This window comes from Humulus lupulus, chromosome 5 (genome assembly GCF_963169125.1).
Source record: "Humulus lupulus chromosome 5, drHumLupu1.1, whole genome shotgun sequence".
Lineage (NCBI taxonomy): Eukaryota > Viridiplantae > Streptophyta > Magnoliopsida > Rosales > Cannabaceae > Humulus > Humulus lupulus.
This window is the reverse complement of record NC_084797.1, coordinates 159,033,830-159,057,135: the sequence shown is the minus strand read 5'-3', so window position 1 is coordinate 159,057,135 and position 23,306 is coordinate 159,033,830. Positions and strand designations below refer to the sequence as shown.

Sequence of the window (23,306 nt, the reverse complement as noted above, 5' to 3'; positions counted from 1 at the left end):
CCAATGTTTAATTTGATTAATATGGAATTAAAAATGAGATTTGGGAGTTATTTGGGTTTTTTGAGCCGTTCAACAAAGATTGAAAAAATTGTCAGTTTTTGGCCTGTGGCTGCGGCCACCAACATTCAGTGGCCACGGCCATGGCCACCAACCATTTTCAGCACTAAAAAATGTGTTGTTTTTCCAAACGGTTCCAAACCCTCCCAAATGATTTTGTAACTCTCAAAACACATTATTGGGGTTTAAATCATATCTCTAACAACCATATCACATATGACTTTATGAAATTCATCTCAATATTGTGTAACAACAAATTTACACAATAAAGGGTAATATTTGAAAGTTACAAATTTGTAACACCAAATATGTTACATTATTTGGATATATCTCATATATCTAAATATTGTAACTCTCTATTATATGTTACAATATGTGACACACTTTGTCACATTTATTTAATCTAAAACATTATATTATAATATAATATAATATTACATTATATTATAAAATAATATAACAATAAATATGGTCAACGATGGATTTGGAACCGTGTCATCCTGGTATGTTCATTTTTTCTCGAGCTTCTTTATTTCTCTTCGATATACGCTTCAAGCAGAAAATAATACTCATTAATCTAGATTGTAATTTTATTATTAAACATTAATGTAAAAACTAAGGTATACCTGCTGAGAGAAGCCCAAAAATCGCATAGAATTTCCCAATCAGAAGAACTAATCGACCCAAAAAGTTTCGACTTCGCTCTCTCGTTGTCCACCTCTCCTCCAACCTCTACCCAGTGTTTCTTCATCGTGTCGCGCCAATCACTCAGATGCTTTTGCATTTGTCTTACCATGGCATCGTTGATTACTAGATTGTCTTGTGGATAAATGACTTTGTCCTAAAATCACAATTAAATTTGGAATTTGTTAAAATATTATGAAGATAGACAAAATAATTAATAGTTAGTTATTAAAGATTTAAAAAATTCTTGCAGATAACCTATGCCAAATAACTTGGAGATCAGCTGGCGTTACTTGTTCCCAAGCTAGTGTAGTTGGGGGTACGGTGTCACGCATATAACGAGACATGGAATTGTTGAACCACTTTCCGTACGTTTGAATAGCTTTTCCAATTTGTGCATCAAACTCTACTTTCAAATGGCTAACTTTTTTGGTGGCCAGATCCTTCTCGATATTGGCACCGTAATAAGCTCCCCTACCCCTCTTGGAGCCACCATCGGTGTCATTACTTGGTTCGACCATTCTGCATTAAAATATTCATTAATTAACTAATTCAAATTATGTAGGATATTGATTTTTGTTATAAATTAACATTTTATTACTTATGGTCTTTCCCAACCTACCCTATTCCGACCTAGTGGATCCCTTTGAGATAGTAAGCAGTCATGTACTTCTCCGCAGTACATGAATACATTGGCTGTCCCCAAGGCATCCACTAGGAGCATGTCTATTGTTTTTTGTTATAAAATTAACATTTTATTACTTATGGTCTTTCTCAACCTACCCTATTCTGAACTAGTGGATCCCTTGGAGATAGTAAACAGTCATGTACTTCTCCTCATTTTTTCAAAATGTTTCTCAAACATCTTGAAAAAATGAGGAGCAGTACATGAATACATTGGCTATCCCCAAGGCATCCACTAGGTGCATGTCTATTACTTTTTTTATTATATAAAATTAACATTTTATTACTTATTGTCTTTCCCAACCTACCATATTCTGACTTAGTGGATCCCTTGGAGATAGTAAGCAGACATGTTCTAATACTCATTTTTTCAAGATATTTCATCAAGTATCTTGAAAAAAAATGAGTACTAGTACATGAATACATTGACTATCCCCAAGGCATCCACTAGTGCATGTGTACGTATATCTGATACTATCATTAATTAATGATAATAAATAAAGTTTTCATTGAATTAAATAAAAAGTTAGAAATATTTGTTCAAATTACATATCACTATCATCATCATCATCACTAACTACAAAATCATTACGGACACCACTATCACTATCACTATCACTATCGACTAGAACATTGTCGTCATCCTCATCGTCTTCATACTCGGCCAACGTGTCGTCTTCAAATTCAACTTCATCATCGACAACAAATTCATTTGAACCTTCACCAACCAAATAATCGACATTGTACACTTTAGTGGGATTGACATCAACCCGATCATACTGAAGATTATCAAAAATTGGAAGTTCTACCCACAACTGAAATGAAGAAGAATTAACTTCTTGCAATATCGGTATATCATTTGTGGTCTCAATATCATCATTATTAATTGTCTTAAAATGAGGGAAATGATAGTCAAAATATCTCATGACTATTTGTCTCCCTAATTATCACTAAGTGATAATAATATCCTATCTCTGGCAAAAATAATTATTTATATTTACCAAATAAAATATAGTTAATTATTAATTATTACAATTTTTTAAATCATTTACTTATTTATTACTTTTATTTTTAAATTAATTTCATTTTGTAGTTTTTTATTAACTTCAATTTGTATTTGATTATTTACTTAATTAATAACAATTTTATTATATTTATATTCTACTTAATTATATTTTATTAAATCATTTATATTTTTAACTTTTTTTCAATTACATAACATCTAATATTAATGTTAAAATTAATTGTTAATTATTATGATTGGTAATTTTATTTTATTTAAATTATAGTTAAAAATTAATTTTTAGATGTATTTTTTAATTATACTTAAACTTTTATTTAATAATTATTAAACTTTTATTAATTTTACTGAGTCTAACAGAATTTGGGCAGCATGAGGACTATATTTCAAACTATTCCAAAAAATTTAAAACCTACAAATTAAACACATATATAACCAGAATATTCCCAGATCATACAATTATATATACATTAACAAATACATCAATTTACATATATACAAATATTTAACCACAAAAAAATATATACCAAAACTGATTTTTTTATTAATACAAAAAAATTATTAAATACATATTTACAAACATATCACATTTAATATAAAACAATTTAAGAATATAAACATACATTATTAATATGGTTTTTTTTAAGTTCATACTTTAACTAAAATACATATATCAAAAAATACAATATAATAAATATTAACAAGAAAAAATAAACAAATACATATTCAAATCTGTTTTGCGGCGTCGTCGAGTGGGGTGGTGCAGCGTCGCAGCAGGGTGGGGTGGGGTGGGCTTGGGTAGGGGGGGTGGAGGGTGGTGAAGAGAGAGAGAGAGTCTGTGTTAGAAAAATGGGGAAGAAGGGAGGGGGCGATTGATGTAATATCATTACACTTTTTTCGGCGCGTTTCATTGTGCTGGAAAAAGTCAAAAATTGCGCCAAGAAAGTTCACCTATGTTGCCCTAATACAAAACGGTGTCGTTTCATTTAAGTGGACTTCTGCCAGCGCAATTTGTGTCTTTTTCCGGCGCAACGAAACACGCGCGGCAAAAGTTTTCACCTACCACGTGCGTTTTAAAATGCGAAGGCGGGAATTTTCCCGCTATAATTTTTCTGGTGCACTTCGTCAAATGCGCCAGTAAAAGTACTTTCACCGACACACTATTGCGGCGACAAAAATGGTTTTGCGCAAGCAAAAAAAAATTTTCTTTTTCTCATTTAATTAATAAAATTATTTCAATTATCCGTACACAATAATTGAAACATTTTATTGTCTAAACAACAAAATAATAGTTCAAATGCTTAACGTAATGCTAATTTCGGGTGTTATATCAAAGGAGGTCGAAACATTCATGCACTACCAACAAATTAGGTTAATTATCAGTCTTGCTTAACATTTCCAATATTTTAACACTTATAGTTTAAATGAACTATTTATAATGTTCATAATTAATAATATATAATAAATATATCTAATAATTGATATGCTTAACTTATTTTTCGGGTGTTATATCGAACGAGATCAAAACAGGCACTACCAACAAAATATGTTAACTAGCAGTACTGCTTAACATTTCGAATATTTTAACACTTATGGTTTAATCGAACTATTTATAATGTTCATAATTAATAATAAAATACTAAATATATCTCAAAATTGATGAAATTTGATTACATACAATGTAGAGTCCCATAATGTTTACTTAGCTAGCTAGATAGTAGCAGTAGCAGTAGCAGTAGCAGTAGTAGTAGTTAGTAGTATGTTAGTTGCCGTGGATTTTGGTTCAATTCGGGACTTAGTTGGAAACTCATAACAATAGTTATGGATTTTATAAGTTTAACCTATAGTTTAAGAATATTAATTATAACATAAGGTTTGATTAATATTGCTGGTCATAGATATATATTTATTATAACCTATGGTTTAGATAGAGCTAATAAGAGTGTGACACTTGTCATAATTATGTTTATTAAGGAATTAAGTAATTTTGATGAATAGTTTTAATAAAAGAAAGATCTAGAAGCTCTAGAACCTTCCAGCAGCTGTTAGGATTGTATTATGACTCAGTCAAAGCTGTTTATCTAATTCAAATTATGCTAAAAAAGTGCAATTACGTGTTTAATATATTCACGTATGTTGATATATCGCGGCATAGGGGCTGATATATCGCCTACGAAAGATACGGAAAACACATCAACTTTGCACGAACAATCGAACGAGACTCGGGAATACAGGGGGAGGCGATATATCGCCTATAGGGAGCGATATATCGGCTCCATGTGAGTTTTTTTGAAAAGTTTGGTTTTTCAATTTTAAAAATAGCCTTAACCACTTAGACTTGCCTTTGAACAATTTTGACCGAGTTCTGGGCGTCAGTTGAACAAAAATTCAAATCTTTTTTATTTTATAATCATTTATTTATTCAAATTAAAATAGTTAGTTTCACTCCTTGAACTCTATAAATAGGACCTAGTGCTCAGCCATTTTCTTCATTCTTCAAGTATTTGATCAGAGCCTCCAAGGTGCTAGTGTTACTATAGAGAGATACACTTGGGTTTTGGGTTAAAAGCTTTATCATTCTAAGCTTTCTAAACACTTGGGAAGTGAGATATAGTGTGATTTCGGTATTGAGGTTTAGATCAATCCATAAGATCAACCAAGATATTCTTATTCCTAAGTTCATTCTTTATGGTTCTTTAGTTTTCTTTATTCAGATCCTAACTCTTGTTTATGATTCTTGATTAGGTATTTAAGTTCTTGAAAGTTAAAGTTCTTCTTGGTAAGTTTCTTCTTGGATGTTTTAGTATTCTTTTTCATCTCTTTTCTTTAGATTCTCACATTTTTACTGTTGGTTTATAGGAGTGTTCTAATCCCGTTCTTGTTCCCAAATATCCCGGCTTTTGATAAGGAAAATAGGATAGATTTTATATGCTTATATGTTATAATATGTTATGATATGATATGTTTATGTTATGATATGTACATGTATATGTATATGTATAGTATGATTTATAGTCCTTGGGCATATGACTTGTCTAGCTAGCAAGCCCCAAGAATTTACGGGCATATGACTTGCTTAGATAGCAAGCCCCACAAATTTATGGGCATATGACTTGCTTAGTTAACAAGCTCCAAGAAGTATGATGGCCATTGTAGTCTTATATGATATATGTTTTTTATAGTCATATGTTTCTAGTATATGTTATAGTCTTATGACGTATGTTTTAATAGATTTTCTTTGTTGGGCATTAGGCTCACTCCTTTATTTTTAGTGTGATGCAAGAAAATGATTATGGAGGTGGAAGGATTCTTGGTAGCTTGGCTTGTGTGTTGAGGACGAATGGAATGAATGGACAGCGTGTCGATCGAGGATGACATTTAGTTTAGTCTTTTGAATTATGTTTCTTTTGTAATTCCGCATTTAGTTTTTAAACAATTGAATTAAAGTTTATGTTTTATGTTTTGTTAAACAATGGGTACCCATACCATATTTTACATCTTATTTTGTAATTTGCACAATATTTATTTTGGAGTTTTAATAAAGTTATGATTATTTCTTATGTATGTTTTCTCCAAAAGTAGTAGCTATGTCTAGTAGTTTTAATGGTCCAAGGTTTTAGAAATAGTTGGGTCATTACATACAACCTACCCTATATATATATATATATCATAAGAGTTTATCTATTTACACATTCAATAAAATTACTATTAATTCTTGTTAATGATAATAAAAGATCAGTGGTATGATCGACTATTTATTTGTTCCTCAAAAAATAAATAATTATTTAACGTTTCAAGAATTATCAATAATGAAACGTACATATATATATATATATTAACAAAAGAATAATACTCGATCATATGATCAGTAACACTAATAATGTTGAGTAAGACCAAGATTGTATATATTCATAAACTTATGTGTAATACAATAGTTTATTAGACCTATGATAGCAATTTTTAAAAATAAATGATAATCGTATGGTTAGATAAGCATAATCAACAATGATCACAACAATCTTAGTTCATAATTACAAAGTCAATTAGTATTATTGTTGATCTTAGATCAATCTAACAACTTTATACCCTTAATTAGATATTAAATAATTATTAATTAATGAATCATACTATAGAAAACTATAATCACTTATAAAAATAAAAAATAATTGTGTATTTAAATTTCTTAATACTTTTACCGGCGCAATTTTATCTTTTACTGGCGCATTTATGACTTTTACCGGCATGTTTAGAAGATTTTTGTCGACGCAACATCGTAATGCGCCAGCAAAAATATCACCATCAAATAAAGGTTAGTATAAAAATTATTTTTGCTGACGCAATAATGCCTAGTGCGCCGGCAAAAAGTATGCCGTAAAAAGTGTGCAAACTTTTGCCGACGCAATTGGAAATGGCGCCGGCAAAAGTTTCTTTTGCCGGCGCATTTTGTAATTGCGCCTGGAAAACCTACTTTTGTCGGCGTAAATTTTCGCCGGTAATAGCAAGGTTTTTTGTCAGCTCAATTCTGAAACGCGCCGACAAAAGCTCTGTTTCTTATAGTGTAAATACGCTCATACTTCTGTAGCATGCCAAGATTCCTGCAAATTGTGAGTTACCATAAGATGACCGCTCGGGTTCAAGGAAACCTCGATTTGACCCTAAGGTTTATGCCAACTTATAATTCTTTGTGGAATCGTTGAGACGCATCATTACCTAGTGTATGGGCTACTCCTAATATAACCAACTGGGTAATGATACCTAGAGCTGCCCTAATAAATCCCAAAAAAAATCTAAAAGGCCACATGTCTCCTAACAGTCGCCCATTGCTCTGACCTTGGGAACAAGTGCCACCCTAGCTTAGCTACAATAGTTACAGTAACTGTAGCACTTGTACCCAACTTGATCAATGACCCAAGATGTACCCCTAAGCACCTAAAACGACCCTACAAACATAAGAGCTCCAATTCTTTATCTATATAAAGACTTATAACCACCACTTTAAATTCAAGTTGAGGTTTGATGTTCAAACTCTATTTCTACTACTTACAATCACTTACAATACATTTATCCTACTGAATCCATTGTCTAACTTAGTCATCGGATAGCATTTGGCATGTACCGAACCGGTGCTAACCCTCTAATTATCCCTCAAAGTTGAGAATAGTAAAAATGCCAAAATTTTAACCTATTTTGAGGTCTTAGTTGTGGACATGAGCTCTCAAATTCGTTCGGTACCACGAGTTTGCTCTTTTAGCTCCCCAATAACATCAAGACAAAATTTTGAATCAACATTCTATATAAAGTTAATTATATAATAACAATTTAATAAAAATATATTGTTATAATTACCGCATATACACAGTTATAGTATATTTTAGAAAACTAATTTAAATACACCATTGTTTTATATCTTAATTAACAATACCATTTTTATTATTTAAAAACATTTTTGAATATTTCTAAATTTATTTTAAATTATTTTATTTATATAAAAAATTAAATTTGACAAAATAGAGAATTGAACCCCTATCATTTGCCCACGAATATGTTACTAGCCGAACATGATTAGTGCATATATCTGGGTCAGTTTCATAATTATAAGATAAGCACGATACAATTACTATAATTATCGTTGTTACCAATACATTTCAAAACCCAATTAAAAAAGACTAAGGGTTTGTTTGGCCTTGTTTTCTGTTTTTTGTTTTCAAAGTTGTGTTCTCAAAAATGAAAACAGAAAACTATTTTTGTAGTTTTCAAAAAAACAAGAGGTGTTTGGTTAATGTTTTCTAAAAAACAATTTTTTAGTTTTATTTTTTTTTAAATCTTAAATAAAATATTAACAAATATATTTACAAAGACAAAAGTATTTTAAAAGTTTGTAATAAATAATGAGATAAAATAATTTGAAAAAAAATGATGAAAAATAAGAAGTGAGAAACTAATGAGAGAAAATTTGATAGAAATTGAGAAGAAAGAAATTGATCCAAGAAAAAATGAGAGAGAATGTGATGAGAAAGAAAATGAAGAGAGAGAAGTAAGTAGAGAGAAAGTGATCAAAGAGGAAATGACGAGAGAGAAAAAATGATGAGAGAGAAAATGATGATATATTAAGTGATGAGAAAGAAAATGATGTGAGAGAAACTAATGAGAGAGAAAATTATGTGACAATAAATGATATTAGATAATAATAAATAAATAAATGATGTGAGAAAAAAAAAAGATAGACAAAAATTTTTTGAGAACAACAGAAACAATTTTTGTTGTTCTCCAAATTTTCTGTTTTTATAACTTTGTTTTTAAAAATTATTTTCTGAAAACAACGCCAAACACCCCAACTTGTTTTCAAAAAACAGTTTTTAGCTTTTAAAAACAAAAAACAGTTTTTTAGTTAAGATGTCAAACAACCTCTAAAGGTTTCTAGATCAACACATCACAATCCATTTAGCAGCACTAGACATGACCCAAATAGTTTTTTCCTCTTAATAGAACTGTAGAAGCACCAAAGTGACCATAAATGGAAACACTATGATATTATCTTAGTTATTATTAAACACAACGTAACCAAACTAAGTTGAAAAAATAAAAAATTGTTTAGTTGATAGATTATTTATTTCTTTAAACTATCTGTAAGTCCTTCTAAATTATTTACTCTATAACTGTGATCATCATGTAATATGAAATGTATTTTCAAATACCATTGACATAAATGTACTTGTACATATTCCGAGGACTAGAAAAGGGATGTATTGGTTTCGGTGTCTAGGTTAAAGTGATAAGAGAGATAAGTACAATTAGTAATAACTAATAACAGAATTAGTAAGAGGAGATTTTGTAGTGTGAACTAACATGACCAAGAAAACTAACAAGAGAATGTGAACAGTGTAAAGAGTGTGACTGACACCCCAACTTGCAAGGATGCAAATGAAGTGGACAAGACAAGGATGTGAACATAGTGAAATATAGGAAAAGATGAGGGGGCTATAAGTAAAGTTAAAAGAAAAAACTTGTGTAGGGAATCTGACACCGACTCAGAGTTATATCTTATTTGCATGACAAAGTCAGAAAATGAATGATTCATTCATAATTTGGTTGCTTTAAATGCTAGATGTGACGTATGCTGAATGCAAATGCAATTTTATCTGTGGGCTGAGACTGAGAGAGACAAGGAGGAAGAATGCCAATTAATTACGGCCACCCATCCCAACATCTCTCTAGCCTCTACTCCTGCCCGGTGGGGACCACCATTGACTAATTCCATAGACGACAACCAATGTGTTTTTATAGGAAAAAAACAAGTTGGAACAATTGCCAAAACTTTTATCACCAATTATTGTTTGTTTTTTTTTTCTTTTTTTACAACTCAATATAATATTAATATGGGATTTACCAATACTTCCCCAACCCGGGATTCCAGCGGGTCTGATTGACTCTCCCCCGTATAAAATAAATGGCACTCCCCCGTAGGTAGATCATGGACGACATGTCGTTTAAATCCTGTACTTGAAAAAATAAGTCATTCACTCGTTTCCTACAAAGAAAATAATAAACAAACTTCATGAAAAGATTCTTTTTTTTCTTTCTTGCTCTTGTAAAAGTTTTTGGGTGGGTTGTGTATAGTGTACTATAAATTTGTTTGGCCGGTTTGGGACCATTTATATTTAGTGCTATGACTTATGTGCGCAAGTAAAGATGTCAGGTACATAACTTGGAAAAATGGACACGTTACAACTTTGTTTGAAAACACAAAAACCAAATTTACCTGTCCAGACCAGTGTAGATAAATTTCAGTTCAACCCAACGTACATGATTAATTTTGTCAGATTTGTATTCGTGTGGCTTTGGAGTAAAGCCTGAGAAAAATTCATTTAGGTCTAAATATCCAGATTAACGAGCATATAAATCCTCCCGTATTAGATGGAGGAGAAAAAGTAAATGAGAAGGAAAGAACACAAAAGTAACCAACAGAATATCACAACTCAACTTAATACTCTCAAATACATAATCTTCAAGACAAGGGGGCTGGGTGAAAATAGTGTCTAAACTAGATAAAATAAAATGTCTACGAGTTGCGAGTCAGTGAAGATACAACAAACACGTGAGTAGATATCTGTAAAAGAGCTTAATACCAATCCACGTGCAAAAGCAGAAATCTTTTTGGACCTTGTATTGAACAATACTTGTTTCGACGTACACTGATAGAGACCACTCTTTAACCCACTTGTATCATTCTATTACCCAAAGATTAAAGATAATAAATAAAAATCTTTATTCGAAAATTGAAGTATTGTCCCTTTTTCATTTTACTCTCAGAAGTTCATTATTCTGTGGTGTCTGAATAATACACGAAATGAAAATTTGTTGTAAAAATGAAATTACACATCTGACAAATCACCGAGAACTTGAGTCATAATTCTCAATTTATCATCTAAATATATATATAAATGATTAATTTTATGAGAGACTAGGATGAGAAGCTACAGGAAGAAAAAGCTATCAAAAAATACAGAATGTGCAAAAGATACAAGTATTATAAATAAATATCATCTGGCCTTGTGTACCATACAAAAGTAAATAACAAATAAAAGTTTCTTACAAAATTACTACATCAAATATTTCTTTTGAGCAGAAAATAACGATAATTATAAAGGATATCATTAACTAGAATGAAAATATAAAATATAACAGGTTTCTTATTACCTAAAACCTACCAAGTTATCCAAACCAGATACATGATAGCCATCCAGAAGATTATGTCGACACATTTCTAGCAAGCTAGCTCAAACAGGCAGCTGCATACCAGTACTACTCGTCCAACAACCATTTAAAGGCATCCTGAACCTTCTACTTTTGTCTTGAATGCTTCCAATTCGGTCTTGGGTTGCACTGGAATCTGCAAATTGCAACCAAATTTATTATTAGAACGCAGAATTTACAATAAAACCTTCACCAGAAGATAGTGGAAAATCAAAATTAGGCTTCAGCCGCATTAACAGCTACACATCCCACTACCATTCAAAAGATAACCTGAACAAAAATTAGACCACTAAACCAAGTGTATGGCCATGTGCTACCACCTTTCACTTTTCCAAAGGTATGGCCATGTGCTACCACCTTTCACTTTTCCAAAGGTAAACTACTGAATTGGGCTCTCACCATTGTATTTAAGAATAATCAAATCTTGGAACCCATAGTATAGGAAGATGTTATGAGTTTCTAGTGTGGAAGCTGGCTATTAAATACATGTACTTAATTGTAAGAAAGAACAGATGGCAACTTTATAAGATAGTTGATTAGCATATAGAAATGATTAGTGTTTGGGCAGAGTGGAGGGTATGGAAAATCAGCTAGTGGAGTGTATTGACCGTCAATGTTCTATTTGAATTTTGAGTTCTTGTCTTTATGATTATCTTAGTTTTTATCAATTGGCATCATAGCTTTCAATCCCAGCTACTCTACGCCATTGTGACACCAACAGAATTCCCTGGTTTGCCTCCAATAAATGATGACGACAGTGATCCGTACATGTGGCTTCATCACATCACATCAAACATTAATTTGTTTTCCATGACATCCGTGAAGCCGAGAAAGTAGCCATCGCTTTTAAGTGTATGGGAAATCTATACAGCAATGGTTTAAAATGATAGCAGAATGAAGAAGACTCACCACTTGGCTGCAAGTTCGAATGGTTGTGTTCAATTGTTGCGGGTCAAACATTTATAAATCATATTTCAACTCAATCGCACAACAATTTTAGGTGATCTTGCCCGTGCCTCTAAGAATTCCAAATGTTTTCATACAATACGTTTGTGGCTGGCTTATGCCAAGACAGTCAGTCAAAAATGGAGCCTTGCCAAGTTATGAATCTTTCTGCGACAATCTTCATGGCACAACCAATAGAATTGACTCAATATGGAGTATAAGAAACCTGTTCTGACACCGCCCTTGTTGACAATCGTGGACTCCTTTGTTGACGTAAAGACTGCACACGGTTGCGATTGTCTGCTACTTGCAGAAGACTACTTGAAAAAACATCAAAGGAGCTTGGCACTAATTCAGAGGGGTGGCTTAAAAGACCAAAACAACCACGGTGATTGTGGGCAGTTAGTGAAGAGCAACTACCAAACTATTTGATCGTTGGAAAAGGGATCCACCACAGGGGTAGTTCGAGAACAAAGTCCTACCAAACCACATATAATAAATGTCTAACAACAAAATTGTCAGCCTCTACACCAGAAGGGAGAAGGACGCCAAAGGCAAGAGACTAGTGGGAAAATTGGTCGTGGGAATTTTCTTTCTTGACACGACACTCATGATCTATCAAGGGTAGCACATCAGCATCTACCAGAGGATAGACTTTCAAGCCCACCATAAAACATAAGCAGTGGTGCATCACAATGAGGGTCCACTATTCTGATTATGTCAAAATTCTTGAGTTGGACAGCCAAGTCCAACCACCTAACAAGGTTTCTTGTTTGGTATCATTTTCATGACCATGACCTTCGATGGTCACCCACAGGGTTTTTGTTCTAGTCACTAATCTACCATGAATGGTTTTTGGGGGGGTGTTGCTGTAATTTGTTGGACTAACGTTTGAGGCTTTGATTGTTTTTTGTTATGAAGCCCACATCAATTGTGATGGTCATCATGCGAACAAAACTAGCTATATTCTCACTTGTTCTTGTCCCAACGGCTCGACAAATTGGTTGCATCTTCATCAACAAAAGCAATGGTGACTCTAATAAATAGAAGCTCTTCGACCTTCCATTTTGTGGCATGTTCTTTTAGTTGAGCAGCTTCTTTAGTGAAGCAAATAAAATATTTTATTCCAAAATCTAAAGTCGGTCATGTTTGTCCTTGTCAAGGTAACATCTAAAGTTGGCCATGTGTGGACTTTGGGGAGAAGAGTAATGTTAAGACAGTTTCTAGTGTGGAAAGTTAGCAATTAGATATAATTACTTAGTTGTTAGAGAAATTATTAACAAGAACAAGTGGCAAGTTTAGAGGATAGTTGGTTAGAATAGAGAATGGATACATCTGGGTATATATAATTAGTGTTTGGATAGAGTGGACGTCATGGAAAATTACCTGAGGAATTATAGAGACAAAAGAACTGAAACAACTAACAAGAATAATATACCAAAAACTAGAAACATAATCAGCAACAAACTGTCATCATAGTCCATAGTGTAATGTCGTAATATAATATTTGATATTGGCAAGGTTACTCTAAGATAATACTACTTAAAAAAATAGTAATACAGCATGGCTTGACATTGGCATGAAAATCTATACCTTGGAAGGGCTGGGTGGTTAGGTGCGCCCTATGGGATGAAAATCTATACCTTGGAAGAGCTGGGTGGTTAGGGGCAGGCTATGTGATTTACATGATAACCAAGCAAAAGCATAACAAAGGACATATCCATCAGCTTACTAGAACATGAAAGCGTGGAAGTGATGCAATTCTTTGGTAATTCAGTTCTATCTTCTCCAATAACATTAATAACAAAGTACAATTATTTTTAGATACACTAGAAATGACATTTCTCATTCTTATTGTCAACTCACATATAGCATATACTACAGTCCTCGTTTCTAATGAAAAAGTTGCATAATGTTTATGGGATTCAAAAATACTATTTAACAAAAAGGCCACTCGTGCACATAGCTCACATGAACTCAAACCTCGATATGAATGCATAGAGATTATTGAGAAAAGGAAATTAAAAGAATTAAACACATAGTAGTACAGATAGTAACATGACCGATAAAATATCCAAACATCACAAGAATTCTTGCAAAAACAAATACAAATTTACCTTGCATTGAAGCTTCGTTATGGTAGACCTCAACAAAGTATCTCCAACTATCAATCTCAACTTCTTAACAAATTCATCACGATTTATCTTCTTTGCCTGACAATATGTCAATACAAGGACAAGACAGAAAATGAAAAAAAAAAAAGTTAAAACAAGACTTGAAAATATTACTTACATAAATATTTTTATCTCAAGACATTTTAATGTATTTTTTGCAAAATTGTCTATTTGGAAATTACAAAATCTACACATTGCACTTTAGATGTCTTACAAGTTCTTTTTGTTAAATTTTATAGAGAAAATGCTTCAAATTCTATTTTTTTTTTTTAATTTAAAGGTGGAAGATTTGAACCTTATTACACCTCAACATTACAAATGGAGAGTGGCCATCAATAAAGTTAAGAAACAAAAAACACACGGCATTTGAAGCCAAAGTATTAAAAATTGGCCAAATGTCAATGATACAGGAATAAATAATTTTTTAACAAAAATTTAAGTAAAAGGGAAGAGTTATATTTGTGTCAACATTCAAAGCACTAACAGTATAAAATAGAATTATCCCAATTGATTAGTAGGCATACCCTAAAATGTTCATAATGCTTATTAACCAGATCCATATCTTTTGGAAGAACTTCCTTTGAGATAGCAGCAAACAACATGGGGAAAGGCATCCAAGGAGATTTGGGAACTCTTGAAGTGCTAGACCCCACACTTGCAGCATGTCCCTGAAACTTTCCAGAATCTGAAATCAATTGACACTCACTTCCCAGAGGCCTCCCAGAATCTGAAATTGGCTGCTGCTTATTACTCTCCTAAGAGATAACACGACGTTAATATCACTGCTAATATAATCCAACACACCATATAGAAGCTTGCACTAAAATGTGAAAACCACTCGTATTACAATTGGCATGGACAAGAACAATGAACTACAAACAGGCACACACACCTGTAGCAAAAACAAAGTACAACCAACGAGTTTAAAAGCCAAAAGACAGATTTGACTATTCAGGTTTGCAAGCGAGGTCACAAACAAGCTATTAACACAACTGATGTAATACTTGGGTGTGAAACAGTAGTTATTGCAGCTCAATTGGATTAACATTCAGGTAATCCATATGAAAATCTCTTAAAGATAAAAATAGCCTAATAACTGATTGCTCACTGCCACTAATATTATTAAGACAAACATGAATATGAATGGGATGATACCATATTAGCTGGAGAGGGATCTATTTGAAGCCGGCCCAAAGGCTGTGAAGAGGATGAAGTAACCACGGAAGCATCATGCTTACTCTCAGTTCCAACCATATACCCTATAGGAACACATCAAATTACTAGCGGTAAGCATTCATTAAATTCAGAAACAAATTTAGGTTGCTTTTATAAATCTGCAATAGAGAAAAATGACTATTTCACTGACTTTGGCACAACCTAACTGTGAGATGTATCATAAACCACCATTTTCTATAACTATCTCGTACGAGAGAGAGAGAGAGGGGGGGGGAGGGAAGAAAGAGAGAAAATGTATCGACTACACTTTCTCATGTAAATGTCCAAAAACTTGACATTTATAGTAAAACACAAAGTACCAGAAAGGGTACTGGAGGAGAAACAAAATACCTTCTGTGTGAGAAGAAACCTTGAAACTAACGACAAATTCAGGATAGATGTGGGTGTTCATATTCATGTTCCAGATAATATATTGTCTTGGATTCTGGAGATCATCTACTCCACTATCATAATCATTGGTACTAGGGTAACATTGTTTACTTCCAGGGTGAATAACTTCGACATTTCCCATTACTACGCGACATAAGACTATGTGCTGTACACTCTTTTCGTCAACATCACAGTAACTTGCACTGTGAATAAATAAAAAGGTCAATACTTCTCTTAAACATGTTACAAGAAACAAAATAAAATATAGATTTGACAGATGAAGACATAAACATTATATTTATAGATGAAACAAAATGTTAATAACCAACCCATGATATCTCAATTACACGTGACAGATAAAAAGAAAACCCATATGAGCGCAAAAATATATTATTTCATATTAAGTTAAAGCCTCTTAAGCCCAGAATTACAACCAGAGGAAACAAGGCCACTTATTTGGAGTAACTGGATCTTCTACTGACATTAGCCGAGAAATAACAATAGGATGATACGCATCTCCAATACCACATAGTAATACCTTGAAGCTTGACTACAGTGCCAAAAAGAACTATTCAACGGTTCCTTTTGTAGTGCCCACCACGGAAGCTACACAGCGAGAGGGCACAGGAAAATTCATTCACTTATGATGCTTTACCTTTTCATGTGTGTGCCATTTTATCCAAGGCGCAGGGCTCTCACGCCAACAAAGAAATACCGTAATAAACATGAAAACAATTATGAACATTAACAAAAGAGAGGGACTAAAAAAAAGGGGTAAATATCCAGACCTCATAGAAGGAAAGCTGGCAGCTGTCATGTGGACACCAGTGCCATATCTTGACTTAACTGAAGCCAGTCCATAATAACCAAGCCCATACACTGTTAGTGCAGATATTGCTTCTTTTGAAGAAGGCAGCCATGCATATTGTATATTTGCATTGCCCCGACACTTTCTAGTAATTTCAGCCTGCTTCTCAAAAAGCTCCCTTCTAGATTGCATCAAAGAACCCAGGCAAGGTTGTATATCAATTATTTCTACACTGCCCAAGCCTCCCATTCCCACAAAAAACATCTTTCGCACAGTATCACAATCTAACTTCTTATTTACAGATTCATCTACCGACAAGGATTTGGCTTCCATCTCATCATACTCAACTTTCATAGTAGGTTCTCTATTGCAACTATCCTCGGCATCCACAACAAACGCATTACTAGCAGGTTCATGATCAACATGAATTTTCTTAACAAGGACGTTTGACTCCCCACAACATTCATTAAACATAGTATCACCCACTCCATTTATTTCAATTTCCAGCTGCAACTTGAAATCACGAGACCCACAAGACTCAGCTAAAGCAGGTTCATATGGGCAGTTGAAATATGACTCACTATCAGCATCATCATCATCACCAGCATCATTACCATCATTTTCATCATCTTCTTCATCAACATCATTGGAAAAAGTTTCAGGGAAGAAGCATTTTCCTGCTTCATCAATCCAAGCAATGGGTTGCTGTGATCCCGATCTCAAGTCCACTTTGAACATATGCAAAAAATCTAGCATATACTGGCGACCATTCAACTCAATTTCAGTAGTTGCATTCTTTGCAATAACATCTTTCCGGACCATCTCAAGAAGATCTTTGGGAAAATCAGTCCATTCACCATTCTGATGAAACATTAGACGCTGTGGCGCACCACTTCTCATAAAATTCAAATAACATTTTAGCAAGGATGTCCTACAATGAGATCCACTGCTTGTGCACTTGCTTTTGCATCCTTTTAATTTCCTTCGCTTGCCATGCCTATTTGAGTTCGGCGACTGCGGCAACTCTGAGAGGGTAGCTCCTGTAAAATATGCAGCACACCGGGTTGACCGCTTTCTTTTTAAGTTGAGCGTAACTCTTGGACTGCTATCCAATGCCTTTTCGATATTTGCTTTCATTTCTGTTTACTAGACTAATATCTATCCACAAGAAGATATCCAAAACTATAAAAAGAAGACTAAAATAGAACTCTAACGCCTGATCAGTCTTAAACAAACCGGAAAATGGAAGACATTAATAAAACCCTGTGAAAAAAGGAACAATAAAAGTCAGCATATCATTAATCAAACAAAGTAAAAAACAGGAACACATCTATGATTAATCCGCTTATTAAATTCTTTAAACATAAGAAAAAAACATTGCACACAAGGCAAAATCAGCATTTCAGGCAAACGCTACAGGTGAAGTACAATATTTCAATCTAAAGCACATTACCATTTACACACAGACACATCGGGAAACATAAGTTAATTAAATCAGGGGATAGAAATGACATAAAATTTTAGAATCAAAATCAATTAGCTCAAAAAAAAAAAACGATCTGACCCCAATTCTTCACAAAAAATATTTTAATAAAATAATAATATAAATTAAACTTAATTCTTTTTTTTTTTTGCATATATAATAAATATATAGACTCTAGAAAGAAAAAGAGAAAGGAAAAGTGTACACAAAATACATATCAAATTTTGGTACAATACAATAAGGTGCACATTAAGTTTCCCTCTCATTCTAATTTAATGCAGAGATTGGAGCTTTTTGTTGTAATTTTACACCATGGATTACTTGTTCATGCTTAAACTTCTATACAAGTTCCTTTCTACTACATAAATAGATGGACATAGTAGTCATTTTCAACAAAAATCCATCAAGTAATCATTCATTCAGCAGCTCTCTTAAAAATTATATCTATATTTGGTGAAAGGGAAAAGTGAGAGTAAACAAGAGAGAATTTTTGGAAAAAAATTGGAAGAATGGGTTGTTCAGGGTGAGAAATAGGACCAAGGGAATAAAACAGTTTTTAAGAGAGCTGCTGAATGAATAATTATTTGATGAAAATTGTTGAAAATGACTACTACGTCCATCTATTTATGTAGTATTTTCAATTAACCTTTGCATACATGACCACAGGGTCCAGACTTGATTCCAAGCATCTGAACGACTACAATTCTAAACGGATGCTTATGAAAATTATAGCTATATTTGGTGAAGCAGAAAAGTGGAAGGAAACAAAAGAGAGGAATTTTGGACAGAAATTGGGAGAATAGGTTGTTTGGAATGAGAAATAAGACCAAGGTAAAAAAAAGATTTTAAGAGAGCTGCTGAATGAATGATTACTTGATGAAAATTGTGGAAAATGACTACTATGTCCATCTATTTATGTAGTATTTTCAATTAACCTTTACGTACATGACCACAGGGTCCATACTTGTATTCAAGCATTTGAAGGACTGAAGTTCTAAAAGGATGCTTATGAATATTATAGCAATATTTGGTGAAGGGGAAAAGTGGAAGGAAACTAAAGAGAAGATTTTTGGAAAGAAATTGGAACTTGGAAGAATGGGTTGTTTGGTGTGAGAAATAGGACCAAGGAAAAAAAAGAAGTTTTAAGAGAGCTGCTGAATGAATGATTATTTGATAAAAATTGTTGAAAATGACTACTAAGTCCATCAATTTATGTAGTATATAACTTTTACGCACATGACCACAGGGTCCATACTTGTATCCAAGCATCTGAAGGACTACAATTCTAAAAGGATGCTTAAGAAAATTGCAGCTATATTTGGTGTTGGTGTTGGAAGGAAACAAAATTATTGGAAAGAAAATGGAAGAATGGGTTGTTTGGTATGAGAAATAAGACCAAGGGAAAAAAAATGGAAGCACAAAGGACAATGTGGGGTGGGTCCTATCGCTTTTAAAAGTGGAGAAAACTTACATAACTCAACATCAAAATACAATTAGTTATTGGTCCTCAATCTCGAAACAAAAACATATATTTAAAAAGCACAAATTGTAAATTCACCGTATACTAAATTTCATTTCATCAAAAAACATAGAAAAAATACTTTCCTTTCTAATTTCTTACTTTTTCTTTCATCATACCAAACATAGGTTTGAGAGAACTACTGTGCCCAACTATAAACTAAACTTCTTAAATTGTTAAATGCAATCATCAAACTAGTTGTAGCATATAGTGTACAGCAACACTAAACATCAAATAGGTTCCAAGAATACTTCAGCTTCTGACTAATGACGACTGAGAATAAACTTGGCTCAAAATGCTCAACAAAAATGAAAGGTAAGAATAGAATTCCTAAACATCAATTCCTACAGACAATTCAACTCCAATTTTCATCTTTCCTTGGAAATCATTGCCTATTTTGAAAGGCAATCCATAAGTGTCAAAATCAATGGAACAGCCAAACAAGGTCTGGCAAAAAGCAAGAACAACTCGATTGGCTGCATTGTCCTTACTAATGGTAAACCAACCTGGAAATTAATTATCCGAGAGAAATTTTTAATTAACTTCTGAAGCAAGAGCCTCCTTGAAGGATCAATACCCTTGGACATGGCTGCTATTTTCATCATTTCTCTTCTGATGTTGAAGTTACATTTGAATGATGATTCTCTTAATCTAAAGCCTGCAACTCTTCGTTTCAATAATGGATGAAAAAAGTTCAATCTGAATAATCAAACACTATGAACCCTCACCATTGATCCATCAACACGATCTGATTCCTGAGATCTTGCAACCATAGATGCTTACAAACAATGCATGGTCAGTTTTCCATCAAGGTTAACACAAAATCTAGGGGCAGGGTTAAATACTTGGGTAAAATCTTGTGTAGATAGATGGGGATTGCTTCTCCATAAGTATTTTTCTATAAGGAGCTTCATTGATATTGAACGTAACACCTTGCCTCTTTTTTTTTTTTTTTTGCTTGTCGTGTGATTTTATTAAAATCCCCGTTTATGAATGAAAAAGAGCAGGATAACTCCTTGTTCCATCTCCCAAGTTGGCAAAAACCTAATCTTGATGACACTGGTGCTTCCAAGGGAAAAAAAAAACAATAAATGGATATTGTAGACTATGCACGTTCTCTTTTTGATTTTGTTGGCTTCCTATTCATTGTATCCTTTTCTTTCTAAGTCGCGTAATGACTAGAAAAAAATAGCATTATCTAGGTTTTTTCTTTTTTCTTCATTTTTGAGTAACTTATTGCCCTTGAGCTTGACCACTACATAAGAAAATAAATTAATGTAAAAAAAAAACATGCTGAGCTCTATAAGTGCCTCTATATCCAGACTCAGACACCAGTATCTGTAATAACGATTCTTGTGTTATATAATATATCCAAACAATGTATTCAAATTAAACAAATGTATTAATAAAAACAATAAACCATTTCACTCCCAAAAAAATAGTAAAAAAAAATGATTGCAAAGTTACAAAAAAAAAAAGAGAAGTTGAATTTATAACCTTGAAAAATAATATATATATATATATATATATTAGCTTCATACAGTACCGAACAGCAAAAACAATTGATTTAAAAAAAAAAAAACAACTTTTTTTTTTTTATTTTGAAAATTTGTTTGTAACAATTACTGAAAAGTATTTCCAGGCCCTTAATTACTGCAAATTAAACAATAGCAAATCTAGCAAAAACCTCTTACCCTAAAATATTAAGCATCGAAACATTTGTTAGCAAGCACAAAAGAACATATACATACATAAAAAAATTACACATAAAAACCAAGAAAGATAAAAGAGGAAGAGAGAGATACCTAGGTTTGCAGTTGCCGTTGATGTCACCACTAGGTATATACATGTGGGTCATCATCATGTTTATAAACACAGAGCTGAGCTTTGATAGAATTTTCACAGCTTAAAAGCCAATTCTTTATTTACTTACACCCTCAATTCATAACTAGACCAACCCGATCTGATCTTTTTCACCTATATACAACCACAAATTCCAACTAATAATAAAAATATAGTTTTGTTTCTTCGTGCATCCAATAATTATAGAATTAATATATAAAAAAGCATAAAATCAGACTACAAAAACTAAATAACTTATTTTCGATCTCCCTATTAAAAAGACCAAAATCAAAATCAACAAATCAGAACCATTAAAATCTAATCTACAAATCAGATGAAGCTAATTCTAAACGATTTTTGCGAAATTAAACCAAAACTCAACACAAAAAATCCTAGCCCTACTTCGATCTAATCCAATTCCTACTCCTTACACCCAAAAAATATCTAAAATTTCGACGGGGAAAAAGAAAAAGAAACGGCAAGGAATGAAAACGAAAAATCAGTGAGAAAATTCGACAAAATTACCAGCTAAAAAGATAGGAAAAATTGGCTTGGTGTGATGATTATCATAGGATAAGGGGGGTTTCGAGGAGGGAGCCGATTATCAAAACCCTAGTCTGCGAATATCGATACCAAACGGTGAAGAGTGGGCAACGCCGTTAATAAGCGGAGCAATAGACGACGTAAGTCGGCGGTCTCTATCACCACTCAGCGCGCAACGCAATGAGAAAGGGTTTTTGAATTTTTATATATATTTTTTTAACTATTATTCTTGCGCAAAAAGCAAGGGTAGCCCACCACCGTGGATAATTATCACGAGAAAATAAGATAGAATTACATGCAGGTGATTTCCTTTTTCTCAAAGCTGATTTTTATTGGTCTAAATTTGTGGGCCCTTGGAAATATTTGAGTCTTATTGGTGGAATTATTGTCCGTGAAACAATAATATGACAGTTGACTAAGCTATTAAAAAAAATTGTGAGGACGTTTCGGTAATTTTGAAAGTTCAAGTGGGCCCCAGCTTATTGTCCAGTCGCCAACTACCAAAAGCAGTGGGTCCACCACTATGAAGCTTCCTCTTAACTTTTTTTTGTTCTTTTTTGGAAGAGTCTTCTCGATAAAAATGATAGCAAATTATATTTTGGAGGTTTGTTTAGTTTTTATTTATTGAATTTATTAATTATTTTTATTAAATTTATATTAATGTTATTTAAATATTATATTTTAATTAAATAATTTATTTATTTTTATTTAAATTTATCTTTGTTCTAATTTTTAAATTTGGGAATGACAATAAAATATTATATATTATATGTTTAATGTAATATTAAATATTATATGTGGATTTTAAATTTAAGTTTCTTGCTACTTTTTAAAAAAAAATAATTTGTTGTTAATTCACAGTAGATTATATTATATGTTTAATATGATATTATAGTGAATTTAAGTTTAATTAAATTTTATTTAAATTATAAAACATATGATTTTATTATTTTTAAATAATTATCAGTGTAAGATATATGTAAATATCATATTTTAATTTGTTTAATTATTTATTATTTTAAAATAACTATCATTATAAAATATCTCAAAAATATCATATTTTAATTTTTTTATTTATTTATGTTATTTTATTTAAATTTAAGTATTTACAAACTATCGTTAAATATAAGAATATTCCGTTAAAGTTAACATTAAAAAAATAAAAAATCGTTATGTTGTACCCTAAT

At 32.4% G+C, this 23,306-nt stretch overlaps 1 protein-coding gene across 5 annotated transcripts; it reads right to left on the bottom strand.

Moving 5' to 3' along the window:
- Positions 1 to 10,954: 10,954 nt before the first annotated feature.
- Positions 10,955 to 22,296, bottom strand: LOC133777787 (inactive poly [ADP-ribose] polymerase RCD1-like). Of its 5 annotated transcripts, none has more exons than XM_062217527.1 (8): positions 22,102 to 22,293; positions 21,540 to 21,711; positions 16,713 to 17,995; positions 15,886 to 16,127; positions 15,475 to 15,578; positions 14,844 to 15,071; positions 14,263 to 14,358; positions 10,955 to 11,336 (listed from the first exon to the last, which is right to left on the bottom strand). In XM_062217527.1, exons 3-8 carry the CDS (start codon positions 17,867 to 17,869, stop codon positions 11,268 to 11,270), a joined length of 1,896 nt encoding a protein of 631 aa, XP_062073511.1. In that variant the 5' UTR covers positions 17,870 to 17,995; positions 21,540 to 21,711; positions 22,102 to 22,293; the 3' UTR covers positions 10,955 to 11,267. The 5 variants fall into 5 exon arrangements, with proteins under 5 accessions (XP_062073511.1, XP_062073508.1, XP_062073509.1 ...); XM_062217524.1 differs by having other exon boundaries at positions 14,844 to 15,074; positions 22,102 to 22,292; XM_062217525.1 differs by lacking the exon at positions 22,102 to 22,293 and having other exon boundaries at positions 14,844 to 15,074; positions 21,540 to 22,091.
- Between the last annotated feature and the right edge of the window lie 1,010 nt (positions 22,297 to 23,306).

Coding starts and splice junctions, on each gene's coding strand:
- LOC133777787 (XM_062217524.1), bottom strand. CDS start 17,869: ATGAAAGCAAATATCGAAAAGGCATTGGATAGCAGTCCAAGAGTTACG. Junction 16,128..16,712: donor GCCAGCTTTCCTTCTATGAG/GTCTGGATATTT, acceptor ATTTATTCACAG/TGCAAGTTACTGTGATGTTG. Junction 15,075..15,474: donor ATCCCTCTCCAGCTAATATG/GTATCATCCCAT, acceptor GTTATCTCTTAG/GAGAGTAATAAGCAGCAGCC.